Consider the following 22,562-nt stretch of genomic DNA (forward strand, 5'->3'; position numbering starts at 1 on the left):
GACGGTGACAGGTACAGAATCGCACCTCTGGCAAAAGTAGGCGGTGGAAATGTAGGCCAGGATTTTTCAGGCCTACATTTCCTGGCGCCTACCTTTGATATGAATCACACCGCTTTAGGCCACCTAATGCCGCTTCGGGCATAGGTGTGATTTTTAGCACCACATTTTTAGGTGCCGGTAGACACCATGAATCTCAGTTAAAACCATCATTTAAACATCTTTTTTTTTTTTTTTACTGAGCTTGGGCGCCCCCTGGAAATTGGAACATCTACAGCCCTACTACATGAAGCAACATTGGCTGCCCGTAACCGCAAGGATCAAGTTTAAATTAGGCATGATTGTTTTTATGTTCAAACAATTTTATTGATGAAAACGGCGAAACAATCGTAAACAAATTATACCACTTACGCTACAATCTTGTGACCACTTTCTCAGGTTCAGAAAATTTTTCAAAGCATTTCTGTGCCAAGACCGAGAGCTAACTCGGAAGTAACTGAAATAGTAATTGCAAAAGCCCATTTCTAAATTGTCCAATGCTGCTCCTGGGACATAATGATGAGCCAAAGATGACCTGCTTAAACTAGTAACTATATATTTGTAACTATGACCTAACTGTATTAATAAGTGTACTGATCGACCTGTACTAGCAACTCTATTGAATGTCTGTGTCAAACAAAACTGTCCATTGTAACTTCCTGGATAAACTGACCCAACCTCTTGTAACATAATCCGACCTTGAACTGAATAGGCAAATGCAGAATAGAAAACCTGATTAAAATAACATAACAACACCTGTGTTTAAATGAATCTATTTGCATGGCAGTGCCCTTTTGCTTCTCCAAGCTTCTATCTCAATTGGAATCAGTTCTGTTGACAGGAAGGAGCTTTCATCCACAAATATCTTAAGAACATAAGAACATAAGAACTGCCATCTCCGGATCAGACCTTCGGTCCATCAAGTCCGGCGATCCGCACACGCGGAGGCCCTGCCAGGTGTACACCTGGCGTAATTTATAGTCCACCATATCTTTATATGCCTCTCTTAAGGAGATATGCATCTAGTTTGCTCTTGAAGCCTTATTTTATATCCCCCATCAATTCTTGTTGTGCAATGACCAAGGAATGTGAATTTGCCTCTACAATTTCATGAAACCTGTTCAGCCCGAAGAGCCTAAGAAATTGACAAGTTATCAAACTCTGTTCTTTCAGAAGACTACACTTCTCCCTCCATATTCGCGGTTTCAGCATTCGCGGTTTCAATTATTCACGGTTTTTAGCTTGCATAGGGAAATTGCTGATTCCCGGCACTTTCTTCACCGTGTTTTGCCTCTCCTTCAGAAACAGGCCAGGTCTCCCACCATGTTATTCGCAGTTTCACCATATTCACGATGGTTTTTAATAGAAAACAGCAAATAACATTAAAAAAAGTTATTTGCGGTTTTTCAGTATTTCCGGTTCTGTTAAACCCTATCACAGTGAATACGGAGGGAGAAGTTGGTCCTTATTCTTCTTTAATGGCCTTGCAAACCATTTTGCCGTATTGTTGTTTTGAAAGACACAGAATTAAACAGAAATGTGTTGCAGGGCCTGCTTTCAGTGGAGAATATCGTTTCTGGAATATCATGAAGCAATTTAACAGTTGACAACTAGTTTGCAGAGTGGAAGCAAAACTGAAATGGATGCGCTTTGCCAGTGATAATTATTTTTTTCCTTTTTTTAATTTTCAGATGTACGAAGAGGTCCGTAAATCGTTAGAGCAGTGTAGCATTGAGAAGGACCTTGACTTTTTTGTAGAAAGACGAAAAACTGGAGATATCCCACCAGGTAACCTCTTTGGTAATAAGCTTTGATGAGCAGTTGTTAATATTTATTTCATGTTTAGTTAGATTTAGCAGCAATTGCTATTTTTATGCATTTTTTTTTTTAGCTCTGTTTTATATCCCTTGAAAACAAACTTCAATTGCAAATATTATTTTATTAAAATTGTGGGAGAGAATTGGACAGAGAGAGGCCTATTCTTGCTTGTAACGAGAAGAAGCACTATACTTAGGGATCCTTTTACTAAGCTAATGTAAGCACTAAAGCGTGCTTGCCACAGCTTAAAAAGGGCTGCTGCAGGATTTACTGAGGTAGCGTTACCAGATATCTGGATTTCCCGGGACATGTCCTCAATTCACAGACTTCCTCCCTGACCGACAAGAGCATGCAGCGTGGGGCGGGGCTAGGGCAGGACTGGGGGCGGGATTAGAGCATTACAGGGTGGGGATGGGCGGAACTGGATGGACCTGGGGCGGGTCTAGGGGGTTCGGATTTTCTGATTGGAAAATCTGAGCACCCTATACTGAGGTGTCCCATGGTAAATTTAGGAATTTGCACGCACACGCTGTACACAAATTTTTTTTTTTGAGAAAGGACATGTTTTGGGGTAGAGAGTGAGTATGATGGCGCTAATCAGTCAATGCATAGGACACTGCTGTGCACCAAGGCCTGGATTCTCTAACTAGTGCCATTGGGGGCTGCTTTAAAAGTTAAGGAAAGTTTGCCTGCCGCAGGGAACTCCGGGGCTCAAATTAGGTCTCCTCTCGCCAACCCTCCAGTGAGTAGTGCTCCTAAAGTGCCGGGGCTGCAGCGTGACCGAAGGGGCATGCCCTAAGGGGCACGCTAGGCCCCTTGGGGACACAAGGAGCAGAGGAACTCAAAGGAAGGTTATAACTTGAGGATTTGATTTGACGTTTTAGAGTGTTATACAAATTATGGGAAAAAGAAGTCAAGCCAAAAAGTTCAACACCAGCAATTATAGGTCCAATGAATAGTTTGAAACAACATTTAAACAGCGTTTTTCACTGAGCTTCGGTGCCTACTAGTACCTAAAAAACTGGCGCCGTTTATAAACCGGCCCCAACTGATTAGTGTGGAGTTAATGTGTGAGGTTCCAAGTTTCTTTATTCTTTGATATACCGTTTATCAAACAGATACCTAAATGGTTTACAATGGAATGAGTCTAATAAAAATTTAAAATTTAGAAATAAAACATATCTATAATTAGAAATAATGATAATAATAAAAAAAGAGGGACCATAACAGACTGACATACTGGAAACAAGATGGGAGGAGAGGCATGGTAGGTTAATAAATACATCGAGATTGAAAATAAAAATAATGGTAAATATAAATGTAATCAAGCAAAGCCCTCTGATAAGGGTAGCCAAATCTTTTCAATTTTGGATCTGGTAGGTGAATTAGAAGTCACCAAATATTCGCATCTATGGGTTAGCATGATAGTGGCACACCAAAATGTAGAGTTGAGGAGATTAGCAGATTTCCAATTCTAAAGAATCATTTGGATGGTTAATGCAATTAGAACATAAGAACATAAGCAATGCCTCTGCTGGGTCAGACCTAAGGTCCATCATGCCCAGCAGTCCGCTCACGCAGCGGCCCAACAGGTCCAGGACCTGTGCAGTAATCCTCTATTTATACCCCTCTATCCCCTTTTCCAGCAGGAAATTGTCCAATCCTTTCTTAAACCCCTGTACTGTACTCTGCCCTATTACGCCCTCTGGAAGCGCATTCCAGGTGTCCACCACTTGTTGGGTAAAGAAGAACTTCCTAGCATTCGCTTTAAATCTGTCCCCTTTCAACTTTTCCAAGTGTCCTCTTGTTCTTTTATGCCCTTCATGATCTTATAAGTCTCTATCATATCCCCTCTAAGTCTCCTCTTCTCCAGGGAAAAGAGACCCAGTTTCTCCAATCTCTCAGCGTATGAGAGGTTTTCCATCCCTTTTATCAAGCGTGTCGCTCTCCTCTGAACCCTCTCGAGTAACGCCATATCCTTCCTAAGGTACGGAGACCAATATTGGACGCAGTATTCCAGATGCGGGCGCACCATCGCCCGATACAATGGCAGGATAACTTCTTTTGTCCTTGTTGTAATACCCTTCTTGATTATGCCTAGCATTCTATTTACTTTCTTAGCGGCTGCTGCGCACTGTGCCGTCGGCTTCATTGTCATGTCCACCATTACCCCCAAGTCCTTTTCTTGGTTACTCTCATTCAATAATATCCCTCCCATCGTATAGTTGTACCTCGGGTTTCTGTTTCCAACATGCAATACTTTACATTTCTCAACGTTGAACTTCATCTGCCATCTCGCCGCCCATTCCCCCAATTTGTTCAAGTCCCTTTGCAATTCTTCGCATTCCTCTTTAGTCCCAGCTCCACTAAATAGTTTTGTATCGTCCGCAAATTTTATTATCTCACACTTCGTGCCTGTTTCTAGATCATTTATGAATATATTAAATAGCAGCAAATAATTTTCTCTGGTCAATTGTCAATAGGTCAGGGAGAGCTAAAGATCTGAAAATGAATATCTCAAAAGATAGGTCTGAAGATATAGGTAGGCAACTACATATGAGTTTCCAAACTGTGATCCAGAAGGGTTGTATGATGGGACAAGAAAAGAACATATTTTTGAAATCTCCCAGATCAAAGAGAGAGTGCCAGCAGAGGTTAGAGTCTAATAATCCAGCTCTGTGTAATTTGCTTGGGGTCCAAAAGGCTTTGTGAAAGAAGAAATAGAGAGATTGCATTAGGTTAGTGGAGAGGGTGGGTCTATAAGAGTTCGTGAAAAGATCAGACCATTGAGCATCAGTGCCGTTCCAAGAAGTGACTTACCAAAACGTTCTAGATTTCTGTAATAAGGGGTAGTGGAAGTCTCTAAAAACTCTGTAATACAGGGAAGTAGTATGACCCTGAAGAAGACCAAGATGATACAGGGAGTTAATTTTGGTTGATTCTGGGGTGAAGGATTCTAAAGGCCATTTGAGTTTGGTTATGCAGTGTGCTAATTGCAACCAAGTTTTCAGTTCCGTTATAGGGTGATATCACCTTTCCATGCTTGTCATAAAAATAATGCTTTTCTTTCTATATTTGAGATCTCTTTCTTCTGCAAGGATGTGATCTACAAATGCAAGACTCTAATATTGATACATTATAAGTTTTCCTGCACATGTTAGAGGGCATGATTTCTGGTTCTGGCTCATGCCTCTACATGTCAGTTCTTCTCTGGTTACAACTACCCTGTACACCAAAATATGTATATGTTTCCATGACCTGTTATTTCTTTTCCTGTTTATATGGTTTTATGAAAAACTCAATTAAAAAGTTTAAAAAATAAAAATAATGGGTGGAAAGTGGTGGTGGTGCGGAAATACATTATGGTAGGGCTCATTTTAAAAGAAGCGTTTTGCAAAGTCCATCAAGGAGCTACATGTATTCTATTTGAAAGAAATTAGATCAGAGGTTGTAGGCGTCTTTGAAAAGAAAAGTCTTAAGTTTGGACTTAAATTTTTCCAGAAAGTTTTCTAGGCGGAGATCCAATGGGAGGGCATTCCACAGAGAGGGGGCGGTAACTGAGAAAATGGATTTACGGGTTGTCGTAAAATAGTTCACGTATAGAAAATGGGTGATGATAAGGGCTCATGTGGTGATATTTTTAATGGTTGCACGCTAATTGCTATCTCATGCGGTTGGCAGCAAAACTGGAAAGTCAATGATAGTGCAGTATCCAGCGTCCGGCATTGAATTTTGAGGTTTCTTTTGGCTAGCCTATACATAGCCAGGCAAGCTGATGAGTCTGGCAGCCAAATTTACACTTGCTTTTTAGGTGGATCTATTTGGCTGCTGAACTCAGCCAGCCAGTTGATTGATGAATATTAGTGGTGACCAGCTATGTTGCATGACATAGCCAGTCACCAGGCTAGCCGCTGACCGGGATATTCAGGAGGAGATAGCAAACTATCCACCCAATATTTAGCACTATTTGGCTGGCCAAAATTGGTTCTTGGCCAGCCAAATGGCACATAGCTGGCTATCTGCTGATATTCTAGTCTCCTTATCCATGCCATCTACTATCTATTTCTCTCCCTTAGAGATACAATGTACTTATCTGAAGCCTTTTTGAATTCGGACACATTTTTTGTCTCCACCTCCACCGGGAGGCCATTCCATGCAATCACGACCCTTTCCATGAAAAAGTATTTTCTGTGGTTATATCTTAGTCTATCCTCTTTTACTTTCATCCTATGCCCCCTCATTCCAGAGCTTCCTTTCTATTTTAAGAGACACGCCTCATGCACATTTATGTCATGTAGGTATTTAAACATCTGTATCATATCACTTCTATACTGTCTTTCCTCTGAAGTATACATACTGAGATCTTTAAGTTTGTCTCCATACGCCTTATGACGAAGACCACATACCATTTTAGTAGACTTCCTCTGGATTGACTCCATACTGTTTATATCTTTTTGAAGGTGCGGACTCCAGAATTGTACATAGTATTCTATATGAGGTCTCACCAGAGTCTTATACAAAGGCATCAATACCTCAAGAGAGAAGTGGAAAATTTTTTAAACTAGGAAGAAGGGGAAAGCCAACAGTCGACCAAGAGAGAGAGTCGATGGTTTGGGAACTGGTATATCCGGAGGATACCGTGCAAGAAGATAGAGGGAAAGACTCACCGGATCACAAGCAAGACAGATCGAAAAGGACACAAGAGGGAAAAATGAAAAAAAGGAACAGGCCGCACACTCAAGTGTATGTACACGAACACAAGGAGCCTTAGGAACAAGATGGGTGAATTAGAAGCCATGGCGCAAAAAGATAACGTTGACATCAAAGGCATCACGGAAACATGGTGGACTGAGGAAAACGTCTGGGACACTGTGCTACCAGGATACAAACTATACCGCAGAGACAGAGTGGCTCAAAAAGGTGGTGGCATTGCCATATATGTCAAAGATGGAATCTACTGGAAAGAACATGCCACATCTGACGGATAAGTCAGAGTCTCTATGGGTCAAAATTCCGGGAACAAATGGCCTGGAAATGAAGATCGGCATCTACTACTGACCCCCAGGGCAGTCCGAGGAAATTGACGGAGCAATGATGGACGAAATTAAACGCAACTGCAAGGGAGGCAACGCAGTTATCATGGGTGACTTCAACTATCCGGGAATAGACTGGAACCTAGGCACCTCTGGCTGCGTTAGGGAGACCAAGTTCTTGGATGCTGTAGGCGATTGCTTCCTGGAACAACTTGTCAAGGAAAATACTAGAGGAAATGCAATCCTGGACTTAATTCTAAATGGCCTATGAGGACCAGCACAAGATGTAGAAGTAGAAGGGATGCTGGAAAACAGCGATCACAATATGATCCGCTTTGATCTGGACGCAGGGAAGAAACATCGGTCCAAAACGACAGCCATGGCACTGAACTTCCGAAAAGGGAATTATGAAGGGATGGGACTCATGGTACGGAAGAAGATTAAGAAGAGGATAAGCACTGTAGACACGCTAGAGCAAGCTTGGCCCCTTTTCAAGGACACGGTCACCGAGACGCAAAATCTATATATACCGTGTATCAACAAGGGATCCAAGAGGAAAAAGAACAAAGAACTGGCGTGGCTCACTGTAGAGGTGAAGGAAGCGATCAGAGACAAGAAATCTTCGTGTAAGGAATTGAAAAGGTCAAAAACGGACGAAAATTGGAACAAACACAAACAACATCAACGCAGGTGTCATAGGGCGGTTAAAGGGGCCAAAAGAGACTATGAGGAAAAAATAGCCAAGGAAGCGAAAAACTTCAAGCCGTTCTTTCGATATATCAAGGGGAAACGATCCACGAAGGAAGTGGTGGGACCGTTGGATGACCATGGAATAAAGGGAGTGCTATAAGAGGACAAAGCAATCGCCGACAAACTAAACACAAGAAGATTTACACAGTATACCGGAACCCATCAGGCTATATGCTGGAAATGAAGATGGAAAGCTGACAGGATTGACTGTCAGTCTAGAGGAGGTGTGTAGGCAGATCGATAGGCTTAAGAGCGATAAATCCCCGGGACCGGATGGCATCCATCCGAGGGTCATCAAGGAACTGAAAGGGACCGTAGATGAACTGCTTCAACTAATAGCCAATCTGTCGATCAAATCGGGAAAGATTCCGGAAGACTGGAAGGTGGCGAATGTTACGCTGATCTTCAAGAAAGGTTCGAGGGGAGATCCAGGAAACTACAGACTGGTGAGTCTGACCTCAGTACCGGGTAAGATGGTAGAGGCGCAGATAAAAAGCTGCATCATTCAGTCCCTCCCAGTGGCTGCCCTTACTGAAGTCTGCAGGGAGGCGCTTTCGGAACTCTTCAGCCTTTCAGCCCAACAGAGGATTCCTCTACGATTTCATATTGTGGGGATCCGGGATTGCCAACCAAGTACGAATCTGGATATATTAGCGACAACGTGGGCTGAGGACTTGCATTGCCAGTTGACTGCTCAACAGTTACAACGGGTCCTGAAGAACATTCAGAAGGTGTCACCCAATATTACTCACTGGGAAATGCAATTGAAAATTGTTCTTAGACTTTACATTCCACCGGAACATGCAGCCCGGATGGGGATTACTGCGTCGCATTCTTGCCCGAAATGCAATCAGGCTCACGCATCTTTGAGTCACATGTTTTGGGCCTGCCCCGCAATCCAACAGTTTTGGAGACATCTTGGCCTATATACCACATCGATTTGGGGAAGGCGATGGCTTCCGCAACCAAGGGCGTTATTTCGATTTTATAATATAGCCTCGCCCAAACCCAAGGGAATGTCAGCATTTATCTCCAGAGCCCTTTTGATGGGAAAAAAAGCCATCCTCACCAACTGGCTCTCACGTGATCCCCCGTCGTATGCACAATGGAGATCCCTAATGATAGTGCACGCAACACTGGAGAGACGCATGGTGGGAGACTTGACTCTTGGCCCGGGTCGCAAATTTTGTCAGGTGTGGGAGCACTTCTGGCAGGACCTCACACCGCGTGCTCGCAGTAGACTTTTGAATCTTTAAGATTTTATTCCCACTCTCAGCTGTTGGACTGGCCATGGATTCTTGGGGAGGGGAGGTTGGGAGGGGAACTGATTATATTGTTGAAAATGTTATTTCCTGAATGGTACTACTGTTTGTATTTGCTTCTTACTGCTGGAATAATAAAAATCATTTAAACATAAAAAGCTGCATCATTGATCACCTTGACGGACATGGGGGAGTTTGCTACCTTGCCGTTCCTGGGACACCCGGAGGAGACTTTGTCTTGCTGCCCTGAGTATCCCACAGCGGCGGTTGAGTATTGTGTTGGCTGCATCGGGCAGGCACCTGCAGAAATGGACCCCCTGACGTCATCGGGTCCGTCTCCACAAATTATTTTAAATTCCATACCGCTGCCGCGGTTGCGGCCGCAGGGCGCACCCCTTGGAGCAATGCGGAGCCGAGGAGCAGGAAATCAGGTTGTATAAATACTAGCTAGACTATGGGGAAGAGGAAGATTAAACCTAAGAGCTCAACACTTGCGTTATCTGGTCCCATGGACAGGCATTTGACATTTTCTATGAACAATCCTCCACAAACTTTATCGGATATGACATCTCCCATATCGGGGGCATCATTGAGTCCCCTCGAACGAACTCCCCCCCATCATCCAGTATCAGGTGATAGCAGGAAAGATATTCCTGCTATTTCCACTGAATACGTGGTGCCCTCTACTCAGACAAGTAAACTAGCTTTCACTGAGATACCTAAACCACTTGATTTTTCAAGTGTAGTAGAGGATCAACCACTGGCAGTGGAAGCACAGGATATTACCCTTAAAGATTTGTGGTTAGGTATATCTAGAGTTGAAGGGATTCTCAGAGAAACAGTGAAACGAACGTTAGATTTTTCACAATCTGTGTCTCAAAAATTTGAAAATGTGGACTCTAATTTGAATTTTTTGGATAAAAGATTAAATGTGGTTGAAACACAAAGTAATACACTTCAAGCTATCTCAGTATCTGCCGTTAAGGATTCTACGGTGTTACACTCAAAAATGGAAATGATGGAGCGAGAAATCTCCGCTTGGTTAATTTCCCAGTAACTCATCTATTGTCTCCTTTACTTTAAAGGAAATACTTTAAAGAAATACTGGGATTACCCAATGCGGAAACTGTTCCAATAAATAATTATTATTATGTTCCGCAAAAGAAAATACAATCCGCCCAGGAGGTGGACCACCTGGTTACTAATGAAATAAATCTGACAGAGTTCTTGGAGGATAGTCAGGATGTGATCCAGAGTAGGTCCACTCTGGTAGTAACGTGTATGAGTGAGATAGACAAAATGAAAACTTACTTTCAAAATAGGCATGTCAAAATTTTGTGGAGATTTGGTTCGGATTTTTCCTGATGTATCAAGAGCTACGCAATTTAGAAGGAAAGAATTTCTAAAATTATAATCAAGGGTCTTAGCTCTTGATGCATCATACTATTTAAAATTTCCATGTAAATGTCTTGTTAAATTACAAGACATTGAATATGTTTTTTGGGTTCCTATTCAATTGCAACAATTCTTATTAGCTCGAGAACAGAAATAAGCTTTATTTTCAACGTGTTTCATAACTGAGAATTAGGAGGAGGTAAGAGTCCCAGATAATATGGAAGGGTCTAGATTCATGTGGATGAATCAAGTACCACTTCTTAGTTTTCTTTTTATTCTTTTTCGTAATTTGATTGGTGGCATGTCTTCTCACTTGTTGTGGGCTTTGAAAGGAATTTTGTTTATATGTATAATTACTGTTAATTATGTTAAGATCCTTTTTTTCCTCGTATCATCTGATATTATAACTATTAAATCTGCATAAATTTAAAAAAAAAAAAAAAACCCTTGACAGACATGGGCTGATGAGGACCAGTCAGCACGGTTTTAGCAAAGGCAGATCATGTTTGACGAACTTGCTGCATTTCTTTGAAGGAATAAACAGGCAGGTAGACAAAGGTGACCCAGTCAACATTGTATATCTGGATTTTCAGAATGCGTTCGACAAGGTTCCACATGAACGACTACTTCGGAAAATTGTGAGCCATGGAATCGAGGGTGAAATACTCAAGTGGATTAAAAACTGGCTAGAGCATAGGAAACAGAGAGTGGAGGTAAATGGACAATACTCGGACTGGAAGAGCGTCACCAGTGGGGTGCCGCAGGGCTTGGTGCTTGGAACACGTGCTCTTCAACATTTTTATATACGATCTATACATTGGTATGACGAGTGAAGTGATTAAATTTGCAGCCGATACAAAATTATTCAGAGTAGTGAAGACGCAGGGAGATTTTGAAAATCTGCAACGTGACATAATCGGGCTCGAGGAATGGACATCGACATGGCAGATGAGGTTCAACGTGGATAAGTGTAAAGTGATGCATGTAGGTAACAAAAATCTCATGCACGAATACAAGATGTCCGGGGCGGTACTTGGAGAGACCTCTCAGGAACGAGACTTGGGAGTTCTGATCGACAAGTCGATGAAGCCGTCCACGCAATGTGTGGCGGCGGCGAAAAGGCGAACAGAATGCTAGGAATGATAAAGAAGGGGATCACGAACAGATCGGAAAAGGTTATCATGCCATTGTACCGGGCTATGGTGCACCCTCACCTGGAGTACTGCGTCCATCACTGGTTGCTGTACATGAAGAAGGACACGGTGCTACTCGAAAGGGTCCAGAGAAGAGTGACTAAGATGGTTAAGGGACTGGAGGAGTTGTCGTGCAGCGAAAGATTAGAGAAACTGGGCCTCTTCTCCCTCAAACAGAGGAGATTGAGAGGGGACATGATCGAAACATTCAAGGTACTGAAGGGAATAGACTTGGTAGATAAGGACAGGTTGTTCACCCTCTCCAAGGTAGGGAGAACGAGAGGGCACTCTAAAATTGAAAGGGGATAGATTCCATATGAACATAAGAAAGTTCTTTTTTACCCAGAGAGTGGTAAAAAATTGGAACGCTCTTCCAGAGTCTGTCATAGGGGAGAACACCCTCCAGGGATTCAAGACAAACCAGAAAGTACGCAGGTAGGACTAGTCTCAGTTAGGGCGCTGGTGTTTGACCAGAGGGCCACTCTGTGAGCGGACTGCTGGGCACGCACTGGTCTGACCCAGCAGCGGCAATTCTTATGTTTCCCCCCCCCCCCCCCTAGCCATTCCTCTTCCAAAATGTTCAAAATCGGATTTACATTCAATGTTTGCATCATACATTCATGGATTTCCTTTGGAGTTTTCTTTTGCAGGAATAGGAACTTCATGACGGTTCAGAACTCCACACTTTAAAATTCCACACTTGTTGGCAGTTTGTAAAATAAAATAAAATAACACTCTTCTCAGTTACAGTGGGAAATTAACGCTTAGAATTTAGGAAGTTGGTTGGGCTGAGAACTTTTCAGCAACCCCTCATAGAAATGATAAATAGTAGTTTTAGTAGTAAGCACAAGCAGGTCTTTAAGAATAAATTCAGATGGAAAGCTTAATAGCTGTTTTAATTCCCAGCTTTCCTGTCCCTGCCCCTGCCCCATTCCTGTAAGCTTTGCCTTAACTGCACAAACCTTGAACACTTATGATTTTAAAGGGTGACGGGACTAAAATGCGCGAGACAACGGCGCGCAGACAACAGCGCAAGGTTGACAGCGTGCTGAAGAAAAGCACTATTTTAAAGGGCTCTGACGGGGGGGGGAACCCCCCCACTTTACTTAATAGACATTGCGCTGCCGTTGTGGGGGGGTTTGGGGGGTTGTAACCCCCCACATTATACTTAAAACTGAACTTTTCCCCTAAAAAACAGGCAAAAAGTTCGGTTTCAAGTATAATGAGGGGGGTTACAACCCCCCCAAACCCCCCACAACACCAGCGCGATGTCTGTTAAGTAAAATAGGGGGGTTCCCCACAACACCCCCCGTCGGAACCCTTTAAAATAGTGCTTTTCTTCGGCGCGCCGTCAACCTTGCGCTCAGTTGTCGGCGCGCCGTTGTCTCGCGCAATTTTGTCTATGAACCATTTTAAAGTGTTTGAGGCTTGTGCAGATGAGGACAGAGCTTGCAGGAATGGGGCAGGGGACATGAAAAGAACTTGTGGGGACGGAAAATTGAGTCCCCGCGGGAACAGGGAAAAATTTGTCCCCGTGTCATTCTCTAAATGTAGATGCCCTTTGAAAGCATTAAAAGTTTGTGCAGTAAAGTCATTTAAAGCCTTGATGATATGCTTACTGTTTTTAAGTTTCAGGCATGTACTAATTCGACCACTGTCCAGATTCTCTGCAGCATATCAGAACAGGAAGCATTCAGAAAGTTCTAGAACAAGAACTATTCTAGGGCGACGGAGCCTGTATCTTTGTAGAAAATATCCCAAAACATACCTAGTACAGAGTGTCTACAGGGTTTACTAACTAGGACACAAGCTGGCTGGTTTGGCTTTAATTACTGTCTATGATATTTTTTTTTTTGTCTCATCAAACGTTTACATCATTGATATCAAACTTGTAAACCTGTTTCCTCTTCAGCCCCAGTTCCATATGAAAATTACTACAACTCTCAAAGGAACTCGGTATCGGGAAGAAGTCATGCAGCGGCAGCGCCAAGGTAAAACTGAGGCCTTAGTCTTCCAAATAACCATAGAGATTCCTTACTACCCAGAGATGCATGTGGCCCTTGCAAGTGTTTCATGTAACATATATGATGCAGCGGTGCAAGAAACATATTTCTGACCAAGAGAGTTACTGTATTTTTTACTCCATGTGGCACACCTGACCATAAGACTCACCCTAGATTTAAAGGAGGAAAACAAGAAAAAACTCCATTCTGAACCAAATTCTCCCTGCCGGGATCTGCACCAACTCCACACTCCTTGTCAGGCTCTGTAGCCCGTCCCCCTTCTGGTGGTCTAGTGGCAGGCCTGGACAGGGCATAGGGCAGGCCTAATGGCTTAGTGGCAGGCAGGGACATCAATCCCCCAGCAGGGCACCCCGAGGCAAGAAGGCAGGGCCCCCCCTGACTTTAATTCATCCGGCGGTCCAGCACTGTAGGGCAGGAGCTTTCAGCCTTCTGCCCTTTCCTCCGGCTGACTCGCGAGCAGCAGAGTCAGAGCGGCGCAGAAGGTAGGTGCGAGCTTTTCGCTTCCTGTCTTGTCCCATGTCCCTCTGTGAATGGCTGCCATCAGTTCTCATGAGGTAGGTGTTCCTGTGTGTGTATAGCTAGATAAATATTTTGCCTCGTTTGTCCTGTAGGCGGATGGGGGAGACTATTGTTTCTTCTTCCTCAAATTACTGGGATGTTATGAAAATTTTTGGATAACTAGGCCAAAGCACATTCTTGTTTAAAGTAGGTCAGATTACAGAGCTCTCTTAACTATTCAGTATAATGAAACACTTGTCTTTAGAAACAATTAACAGGGGAGTGTTAATTAGGCAGACAGTGCTTGATGAGAGTCTGAGTCTCTGAAGTGTCTGTTTCCTAGGAAGCCGAGATTCTTTAAGATGTATATAGTTAGTCAGGAGTCGGCCTCATAGAACTGCTTATTCTATCTATGGGCTAGATTCACTTAGCAAACAGATCGTGTACCGATCGGTTTGCAAGCCCTTTGCAACCCGATTTCCCTCCAACCCGATTCACTAAAGCCTATAGCGATCTGATCCCGATCCTTCCATGCAAATTAGTAAAATCACTAATTAGTGATTCACTAACAATTGCTTGGCTATTTTGAATCGGGTTTTACTATTGGCAAACCCAACTGCTGCAGACCTGTCAGTAACTTGAGTTAGCCCTAAGGAAATCCCTGATTGGCTCAGGCGCCATACCCAAGGTAGGAGGAGTCTGAGGTGCCTGAGACAATCAGGGCCTTAAGCTCCTCCCTGTGCATCACATTATGCACTGGGGCGTGGTCTATGGCCCATATTCGCAGTGCATCATCCAGGAGCTGGAGGAGACGAAGGAGCAGGAGGACTTTGCAGTTCCTCCTGCTCCGGAAGATAGCACTGGAGGGAGGCCTAAGGAGCAGAGGGACTGAGCACCCCTCCTGTTCCCAACTTTTAGGTACAGGTGAGATGTCGTGCTGGGTTGGACCAGGCCCTACCAGGGGTGGGCCAGTTCGGTCGGGGGTGCAGTGGGCCGGTCGGGGCGGTTGCAGTCGTTTGCAGGTAGTTGGCATCCCTCCTGTCTTTTGTGGGGCATCGGCATGGGGGGGGGGCATTTTTTAGGAGTTTGGGGAGGGAGGAGGCACTTCGGGAGGGGGACTTTTTTATTTTTAACCAAGCAGTTATTTTGCGTGTGTAATACATGCAAACTATCTGCCCAATTAAAATAAATCTGCCCGATTAAAATTTAAAAAGCCAGCAGAAGCCCTGATAGCAGTGACAAGAGGCTGCTTCTCCTGTCACTACTGTCAGCGTCTGTGCATGCTCCAGGATCGCTCTCTAGCGATCCTGGCCGTGGGTAGGGGGGCATGTTAATGATCATCCCCATTTGCATGCAGGCCTTTTATGAATTCATTGGCCTGCATGCAATCGGGAACAGATCGGACATGGAATTGGAGGTTGGTGAATCTAGCCCTATATTTTGTGTTTTTAAATCTTGAAACAAGGTAAAATTAGGGAAATGGCATGGAAATCTGGGTGCGGACAGGATCGGCAAGAAGGTTAGTGAATCAGGTCAGGGTCGTAAAGGGGTCGCAAACCGATCGGTACACGATTGGTTTGCTTAGTGAATCTAGGCCTAGGAGAAATAAATAAGAACATGATGAAAACCCCACTGTACAGGATAACAACTAAGATAATTTAACTGTGAACATAAGTGGTTTAATATTTTGTTTTTTTTTACAGGAGAGGGCAATTGCCAGTTCCCACAAATATACCATGTAAGTTTCATGCAGATTTTCAAAAAAATTATTTCTAATTGTGTAAACTTGATTCAGGTACATGATTCTTTATCCAAAATCCTTTGGACCAGGCATATTTCGGTTTTCAGAGCTTTTCGAAATGGATCTTGTACCTGTATTGTATATACTTCCTCCTTCTCTCCTTCTTCCTCCCACCCCGAAGAGTGGCAGCCCTCCCTCCTCCCAGACCCAGCGGTGAGGCTGCCTTTGGAAGTCTTGACAGCCATTTTCAGCACTGACAATAGCTCCTGCCCCAACATCCCGCTAGATCACTATGGAAGCATGGTTGGCCTGGGGGTCCTGCCGCTAGTTCTGGGAGAGATATAGAAACATAGAAATAGATGGCAGATCAGGGCCACGGCCCATCTAGTCTGCCCACCCCAATGACCCTCCCCTACCTTTCTCTGTGAATAGATCCCACGTGTCTATCCCATTTGGCCTTAAAATCAGGCACGCTGCTGGCCTCAATAACCTGAAGTGGAAGACTATTCCAGCGATCAACCACCCTTTCAGTGAAAAATAATTTCCTGGTATCCCCGTGCAGTTTCCCGCCCCTGATTTTCCACGGATGCCTCCTTGTTGCCGCGGGACCCTTGAAAAAGAAGATATCTTCTTCCACCTCGATGCAGCCCGTGAGATACTTGAATGTCTCGATCATGTCACCCCTCTCTCTGCGTTCCTCGAATGAGTACAGCTGCAACTTATCCAGCAGTTCCTCGTACGGGAGATCCTTGAGTCCCGAGACCATCCGGGTGGCCATTCTCTGGACCGACTCCAGTCTCAGCACATCCTTACGGTAATGCGGCCTCCAGAATTGCACACAGTATTCCAGGTGGGGCCTCACCATGGATCTATACAATGGCATAATGACTTCAGGCTTACGGCTGACGAAACTCCTGCGTATGCAACCTATGATTTGCCTTGCCTTGGATGAAGCTTGCTCCACTTGATTGGCAGTCTTCATGTTCTCACTGACGATCACCCCTAAGTCTTGTTCTGCTTCAGTTCTTGTTAGGATCTCGCCATTAAGGGTGTAAGTCTTGCATGGATTTTGGCTGCCCAGGTGCATGACTTTGCATTTTTTGGCATTGAAGCTGAGTTGCCAGGACCTAGACCAGCGCTCCAGTAGGAGTAGGTCGTGCATCATGCTGTCGGACATTGAATTTATATGGATCATAATTCTTTGGGGTGGGGGAAGTAGGGAGGAAGGGGCGTGCTGACAGTGGGGAAATTGCTGGGTTGAAGGGGGGTCTGATGGGGAGGAACTGCTGGTTCTGGTTGGGGAGGGCTGACAGCAGGAGAAGGCTACTGGGAGGGAGGACAAACGCATGCATCTGCATTGGTTTCAGTGTGTGTCACATTGACTACTTCCAGTTTGCATCAAATTTCGGTTTTTGGAGCTTTTTGGTTTTGAAGTTTTGGATAAAGGATCTTGTACCTGCAAAACTCAATCTGAGGCTAGAGAGATTATGGATCCCTGCTCTAGCATACACTACAGAGTTTGAAAATTGAAGAAAACATGATGGTTCTAGCATATGACTTTTGATGCTAAGAGATGAAAGATTTATAACTGTAGGTTTGCTCACCCTAGTTTCTGGAAGTGACATTGTTAATTTCTTCAGGTTACCTCCCTCCAGTTTTCCAGCTGCATCAGAGGACTCCACAACAATATCTTCCCTCTGGGGGATCCATAAAACCTCCCACACCTGAAATTGTTCTGCAGATTCTAGGGCTTGGGCATAACCTGGCCTAGCCTCTTCTTTCTCCCCAATAGACAGCTGGAAACCCTCCTGCTTCAGCCTCTGAATCAAATGGAGAGAAGAATTAGCTGCTCATGGCTGTGGGGTTGGGGGTCTTTGAGTCCGGGCTCAGTGTAATATTGGGCCCAAATGACTACGTCCCTCTCCTCTCTGAGGCTGCATCTCAATCAGGCTGATTACTGGGTCCTAAAGAAATCTATGGGACCTATAGCTGGGGTGGCAGGGAAACAGAAGTTTCATCATCGCTGCCCACCCTTACACTTTCCTATAGTGCTACACAAGCACAAAAGACAGTAGACTTTGCAGCCAGAACTTTTCATGTAGCTGCCATCTTGAATCCCCTGTGTATCTGTGAAATCCTTTGTGTATCTGTGAAAGCTCTGCATCATACTATCAGAGAGGTCTCATTAACGCTAACGAATATACAAGCTGCCTAAATATGTAACAGGATGCCTGTAAGAGCATTCCACAAAAGTACCTTTTCTAGTCATCTACCAGATCAGTCCAGAATAACTGGATAATGACCACTACCAGCAGATGGAGACAGAGAACAACATCTTATCAGCCCATTTCCTATATAGGGGCAATCAGTATTGTCTATCTTTACATATTGTAACCCTTACCCTGGCATCCCTTTTGTCTGTCTTGTTTAGATTGTAAGCTCATTTGAGCAGGGACAGTCTCCTTTGTGACTCTGTACAGCACTGCTGGTAAAGGGGCATAAGCTAAAAATACTAGGATAAGAGGGCATGCAATGAAGCTACTAAGTGGTAGATTTAAAACAAACCGGATAAACTATTTCTTCATACAATGTGTAATTAAACTCTGGAATTCGTTGCCAGAGAATGTGGTGAAATCACTTACCTTAGTGGAGTAAAAAGGTTTAGATAATTTCCTTAAAAGAGAAGTCCATAGGCCATTATTGAGATGGCTTGGGGAAATCTACTGCCTATTCCTAGGATAACCAGCATTAAATCTAGCTAGGTACTAGAGTGTTGCGCGGGGACAGAAATTGCACCCGTCCCCGCCAAAATCTCACCCGTCCCCGCGAGGAATCCCTCCGTCCCCACCCGTCCCTGCGAGGAATCCCCTCCATCCCCGCCCGTTCCTATAAACTTCAGAAATAGTTATTTCATTTAATTATGCTACTGAAGTGATGCCTTTTCCTGTGTTTAGATTTTCCTATACATACATATAGGCGTTTTTTTTTTTCTCTCTCTTTTCTTTTTTTTTTCTTTCTTTCTCTCCTTATTTCCATTCTTCATCTTTTTCTTCTTTTTATATTCAACCAACCGCTTTTATAAAGCGATCCCACCCTATTTGTTTTACCCTCTTCCCTCTTTCTCCTTTCTTCTTTTAACATGTAACTTTCCCCCCATCCTTCCCATTTTCCCTCACCTTCAAGTCTGTCTAGTTAATGTCTTCAGTGTACACTTTGATTATTTTATATTTATTTATTTATTTAATTTTTCCTTTCAAATTTTTATTGTAAACCGGCCAGATACTTGTTGATGGTCGGTATATTAAAAGCCAATAAACTTGAAACTTGAACTTGAATTAAAGGCTCTGGTAGAGACCCATTTACAAATAAGCAAAGAGACTTTATTAATTTGGAAATATTAATTGGGAAGAATATATACTTTGTAAACGGGTTTCTACCAGAGCCTCTAATGTAAGTATAAAATATAAATACAGTGGTACCTCGGTTTACGAGTGTTTTGCAAGACAAGCAAAACATTTGCAAAATTGGCGCCTCGGAAACTGAGCATGGCTCGATTTATGAGCGCCCCCCCCCCCCCACAATCCGGCACCCTCCCCCCGCTATCTGGCACCCTCCCCCCGTGATCTGGCACCCTCCCCCCCACAATCCGGCACCCCCCGCCACGATCGTGCACCCCCCCTCCGCTGCTTACTGTCATCTGGGCACCGGCAAGAACAGGAGGCCGATCTTCGGGCACCGGCACCAATGCACAGGACATGTCGGTGCCGGTGCCCAGGTGACAGTAAGCAGCGGCGGGGGGATGCCCAATCGCGGCAGGGGGGTGCCTGATCACAGCGGGGGGTGCTGGATCGCGGGGGGGAGGGTGCCAGATCGCGGGGGGGGGAGGGGAAGGTGCCGGATCATAGGGGGGGGCCTTTGGGGGGAGCAATGCCGGTTCTCGTGGGGGGGAAGATAGAGCAGCGCCAATGGCCTTGGGGGGTGGGAACGTATCAAAGCGAGTTTCCATTATTTCCTATGGGGAAACTCGCTTTGATAAACGAGCATTTTGGAATATGAGCATGCTCCTGGAATGGATTATGCTCTTAATCCAAGGTACTACTGTACTCAGCTGATGAGAACCTCCAAGCTGTCAGCTGAGGACTTCCTTTGCAGTTGGCCGGGGGTCCCTTTTGCCAAGCTTGGCAGGCAGCAGTAGCGTCTGTGAGTCACAGATGTTGGCACCTCAGTGGCTCATGGATGCTGCCAGTGACTGCTGTGCTTGGTGGAGGAGAGTTCTGGCCGTCTCTAGAGGAGGTCCTCTGCTGGCGGTGCTTGGGGATCCCCACCAGTCACAGCAAGGGTCAGCAAGTACTTCAACACCGTAGAAATAAAACCAGAAATGCATTTCCTTTTCTTTTGAACACAATACAAAGACATTTGCTATATACATTTCCCAAAGCTAACATATTTTAGTCAATAAATTCCGTTTTTTACCTTTGTTGTCTGGAGACTTATTTTTCCATAAAGTTGGTCCCAGTTTCTTTTTTCCGCTTTCCCATCTTCTCTAAATTCTTCTGTTGCTGTCCATTGGTTCCTCCTACCATGGTCCAGCAATTATCCCTTTCTCATCTTTCGTGCCTGCCCACCAGCCCCATGCCCAACATTTCTCCTTCTATCACCCCTCTCCAGCACCATGCCACATCTCTCCCTCCATTCCCTTCACCACTATGTCCAACATTCCTCCCTCTTGCATCCATTTCAATCTGTCCCACTGTTCCCTTTCCAGGTACAGGCGGAATAGAAGTCACTAATGTAATGTAAAGTAATAAATGGCACTGCCCCCACTTACCTAAACAATCACCTAAACCGGAACCTCATAACCAGACAAAGGAGAACTCAGACCCCATTTACCTACCCCCCATTCAAAGGTACTCAGCGCAAGAAGATGTACGACAACCTACTAGCGACGCAAGCAGCGAAACTAGGCCCCTCCATCTCCAACTTGCTGACAGCAACGAGCGACTTCAAATCATTTCGAAAAGAAATCAAAACCCTGCTATTCAAAAAATTTATCCAGATATCTTAACTCTTCCCCCTTGTCCATCCCCTCCCTTGTAAAGTTCCCCCCTCAAAGTCTCTACCTCTCTTGTAATTTCTCCTCAAAGTATCTGTTATGTAAACAGCTCCCTAAATTGTAATATTCCTGGAAATGTCCAGTTATCTTCTGTTGTAATCCGCCTAGAACTGCAAGGAACAGGCGGAATAGAAGTCACTAATGTAATGTAACAATATTTCTCCCGTTCATCTGTACCTCACTCCCTCCCTATGACCAAAAATTTTTTTTTCTTCCATTTCCGTGTACACAGCCATCTCTTTCCCTCCCTTCCTCTCTCCCAAGTCCATGCCATCTGTGTCCAAAAACGCACTCCCTCCCCCACCTCAGCATCTCTTTCCCTCCCTTCCTCCATCTTCTTTCCCAAGTTCATGCCTTGTGTCCAAAACGCACTCCCTCCCCCACCTCTTTCCCTCCCTTCCTCCATCCTCTCTCCCAAGTTCATGCCTTGTGTCAAAAACGCACTTCCTCTCCCCTTTTGTGTTCCACCTCCCAGCCCTTATCTGCAAGCAAATTACCACCAAAATGGAGCTCGAGCCGCGAGGCTCGTCTTCTATTTCCTGCCTGCACTGCCCCAGCACACATAGCAACCGGAAGTCTTCCCTGATGTCAGCGCTGACGTCAGAGGGAGGGAGGGCTTTGCTTAAGCCCTCTCTCCGACGTCAGCGCTGACATCATGGAAGACTTCTGGTCGGCTGTGTGCTGCGGCAGAGCAGGTAGGAAAAAGAAGACGAGCCTCGCGGCTCGAGTTGCATTGAACCCCGCAGGATCCCCGTGACCCTAGGGGGCATCCTCACGGGATCGCCGTGACTCAAAGGGGGAACCCGCGGGATCCCCGCAGGTCCCGCTGGATTCCCGTCGTCCCCGTTCCCATGCAGCTCTCTACTAGGTACTTGAGACCTGGGTTGGCCACTGTTGGAAACAGGATACTGGACTAGATGGACCTTCAGTCTGTCCCAGTACGGCAATTCTGATGTTCTTATGTAAGCCAAGTATAGGTCAATCAAGCCATTGTGATATCACTGTTGAAGCTGGCTCTTAGGCATTGGTGGAATGAGGCATTGTGATGTCACAATACCAGCTCTGGAATGTTGCTACTCTTTGGGTTTCTGCCAGATACTTGTAACCTTGGTTGGCCACTGTTGGAAACAGGACAGTGGGCTTGATGGATACTGGACTTGATGGACTTCAGTCTGTCCCAATATGGCAATTCTTATGTTCTTATAGTGGTAGTAATATAGTAGTATCTCTAGAAGATGGTAGGTGAGCATAACTGTGAAGCATGTTATTAGCTGACTGGAGTAACACCAGTGTATGGCTGGAGAGATGGTTACGTAGTTGATTCTGGGCAGGTGAGATGTGTTGGGTCTCCTGTCTAGTCCTTGAAAAATACTTAAAAGAGTCCAGATCCCTTTTCCCCTTCTTTTTCTTTCTCTCTCTCTCTTTTTTTCTCTGCCTTTTCCTTTTCTTTCTGGTCTAGTCTTGGATATTAAGGATATCAGTTTAGTTCTATGTATTCCTCATTTCTACATGAAGTTCCTATGATCTATAATTATGGAGGAATAGCAAGTTGAGTTCTTAATAGAAACATAGAAACATGATGGCAGATAAAGGCCAAATGGCCCATCCAGTCTGCCTATCCGCAGTAACCATTATCTCTTCCTCACCCTATAGGCTAAGGCTCTTTACACCTGCATTGTGAGGTCATAGAGCATTGTTG

General features: G+C 44.6%; 1 protein-coding gene across 2 annotated transcripts in view; it reads left to right on the forward strand.

The window, feature by feature from the left end:
- PSTPIP2 (proline-serine-threonine phosphatase interacting protein 2) overlaps positions 1-22,562 on the forward strand; it is a 151,049-nt gene that overhangs the window by 119,233 nt on the left and 9,254 nt on the right. The window contains exons 11-13 of one of the 2 annotated variants that reach the window (XM_033935170.1): positions 1,728-1,836; positions 13,400-13,478; positions 15,713-15,747. In XM_033935170.1, the coding sequence (XP_033791061.1) occupies positions 1,728-1,836; positions 13,400-13,478; positions 15,713-15,747 (223 nt within the window). The remainder of the gene's footprint in view (positions 1-1,727; positions 1,837-13,399; positions 13,479-15,712; positions 15,748-22,562) is intronic. The other variant, XM_033935178.1, reaches the window with a different exon arrangement.

The sequence above is a fragment of the Geotrypetes seraphini genome, chromosome 1 (assembly GCF_902459505.1).
Source record: "Geotrypetes seraphini chromosome 1, aGeoSer1.1, whole genome shotgun sequence".
In the NCBI taxonomy this organism is placed as follows: Eukaryota; Metazoa; Chordata; class Amphibia; order Gymnophiona; family Dermophiidae; genus Geotrypetes; species Geotrypetes seraphini.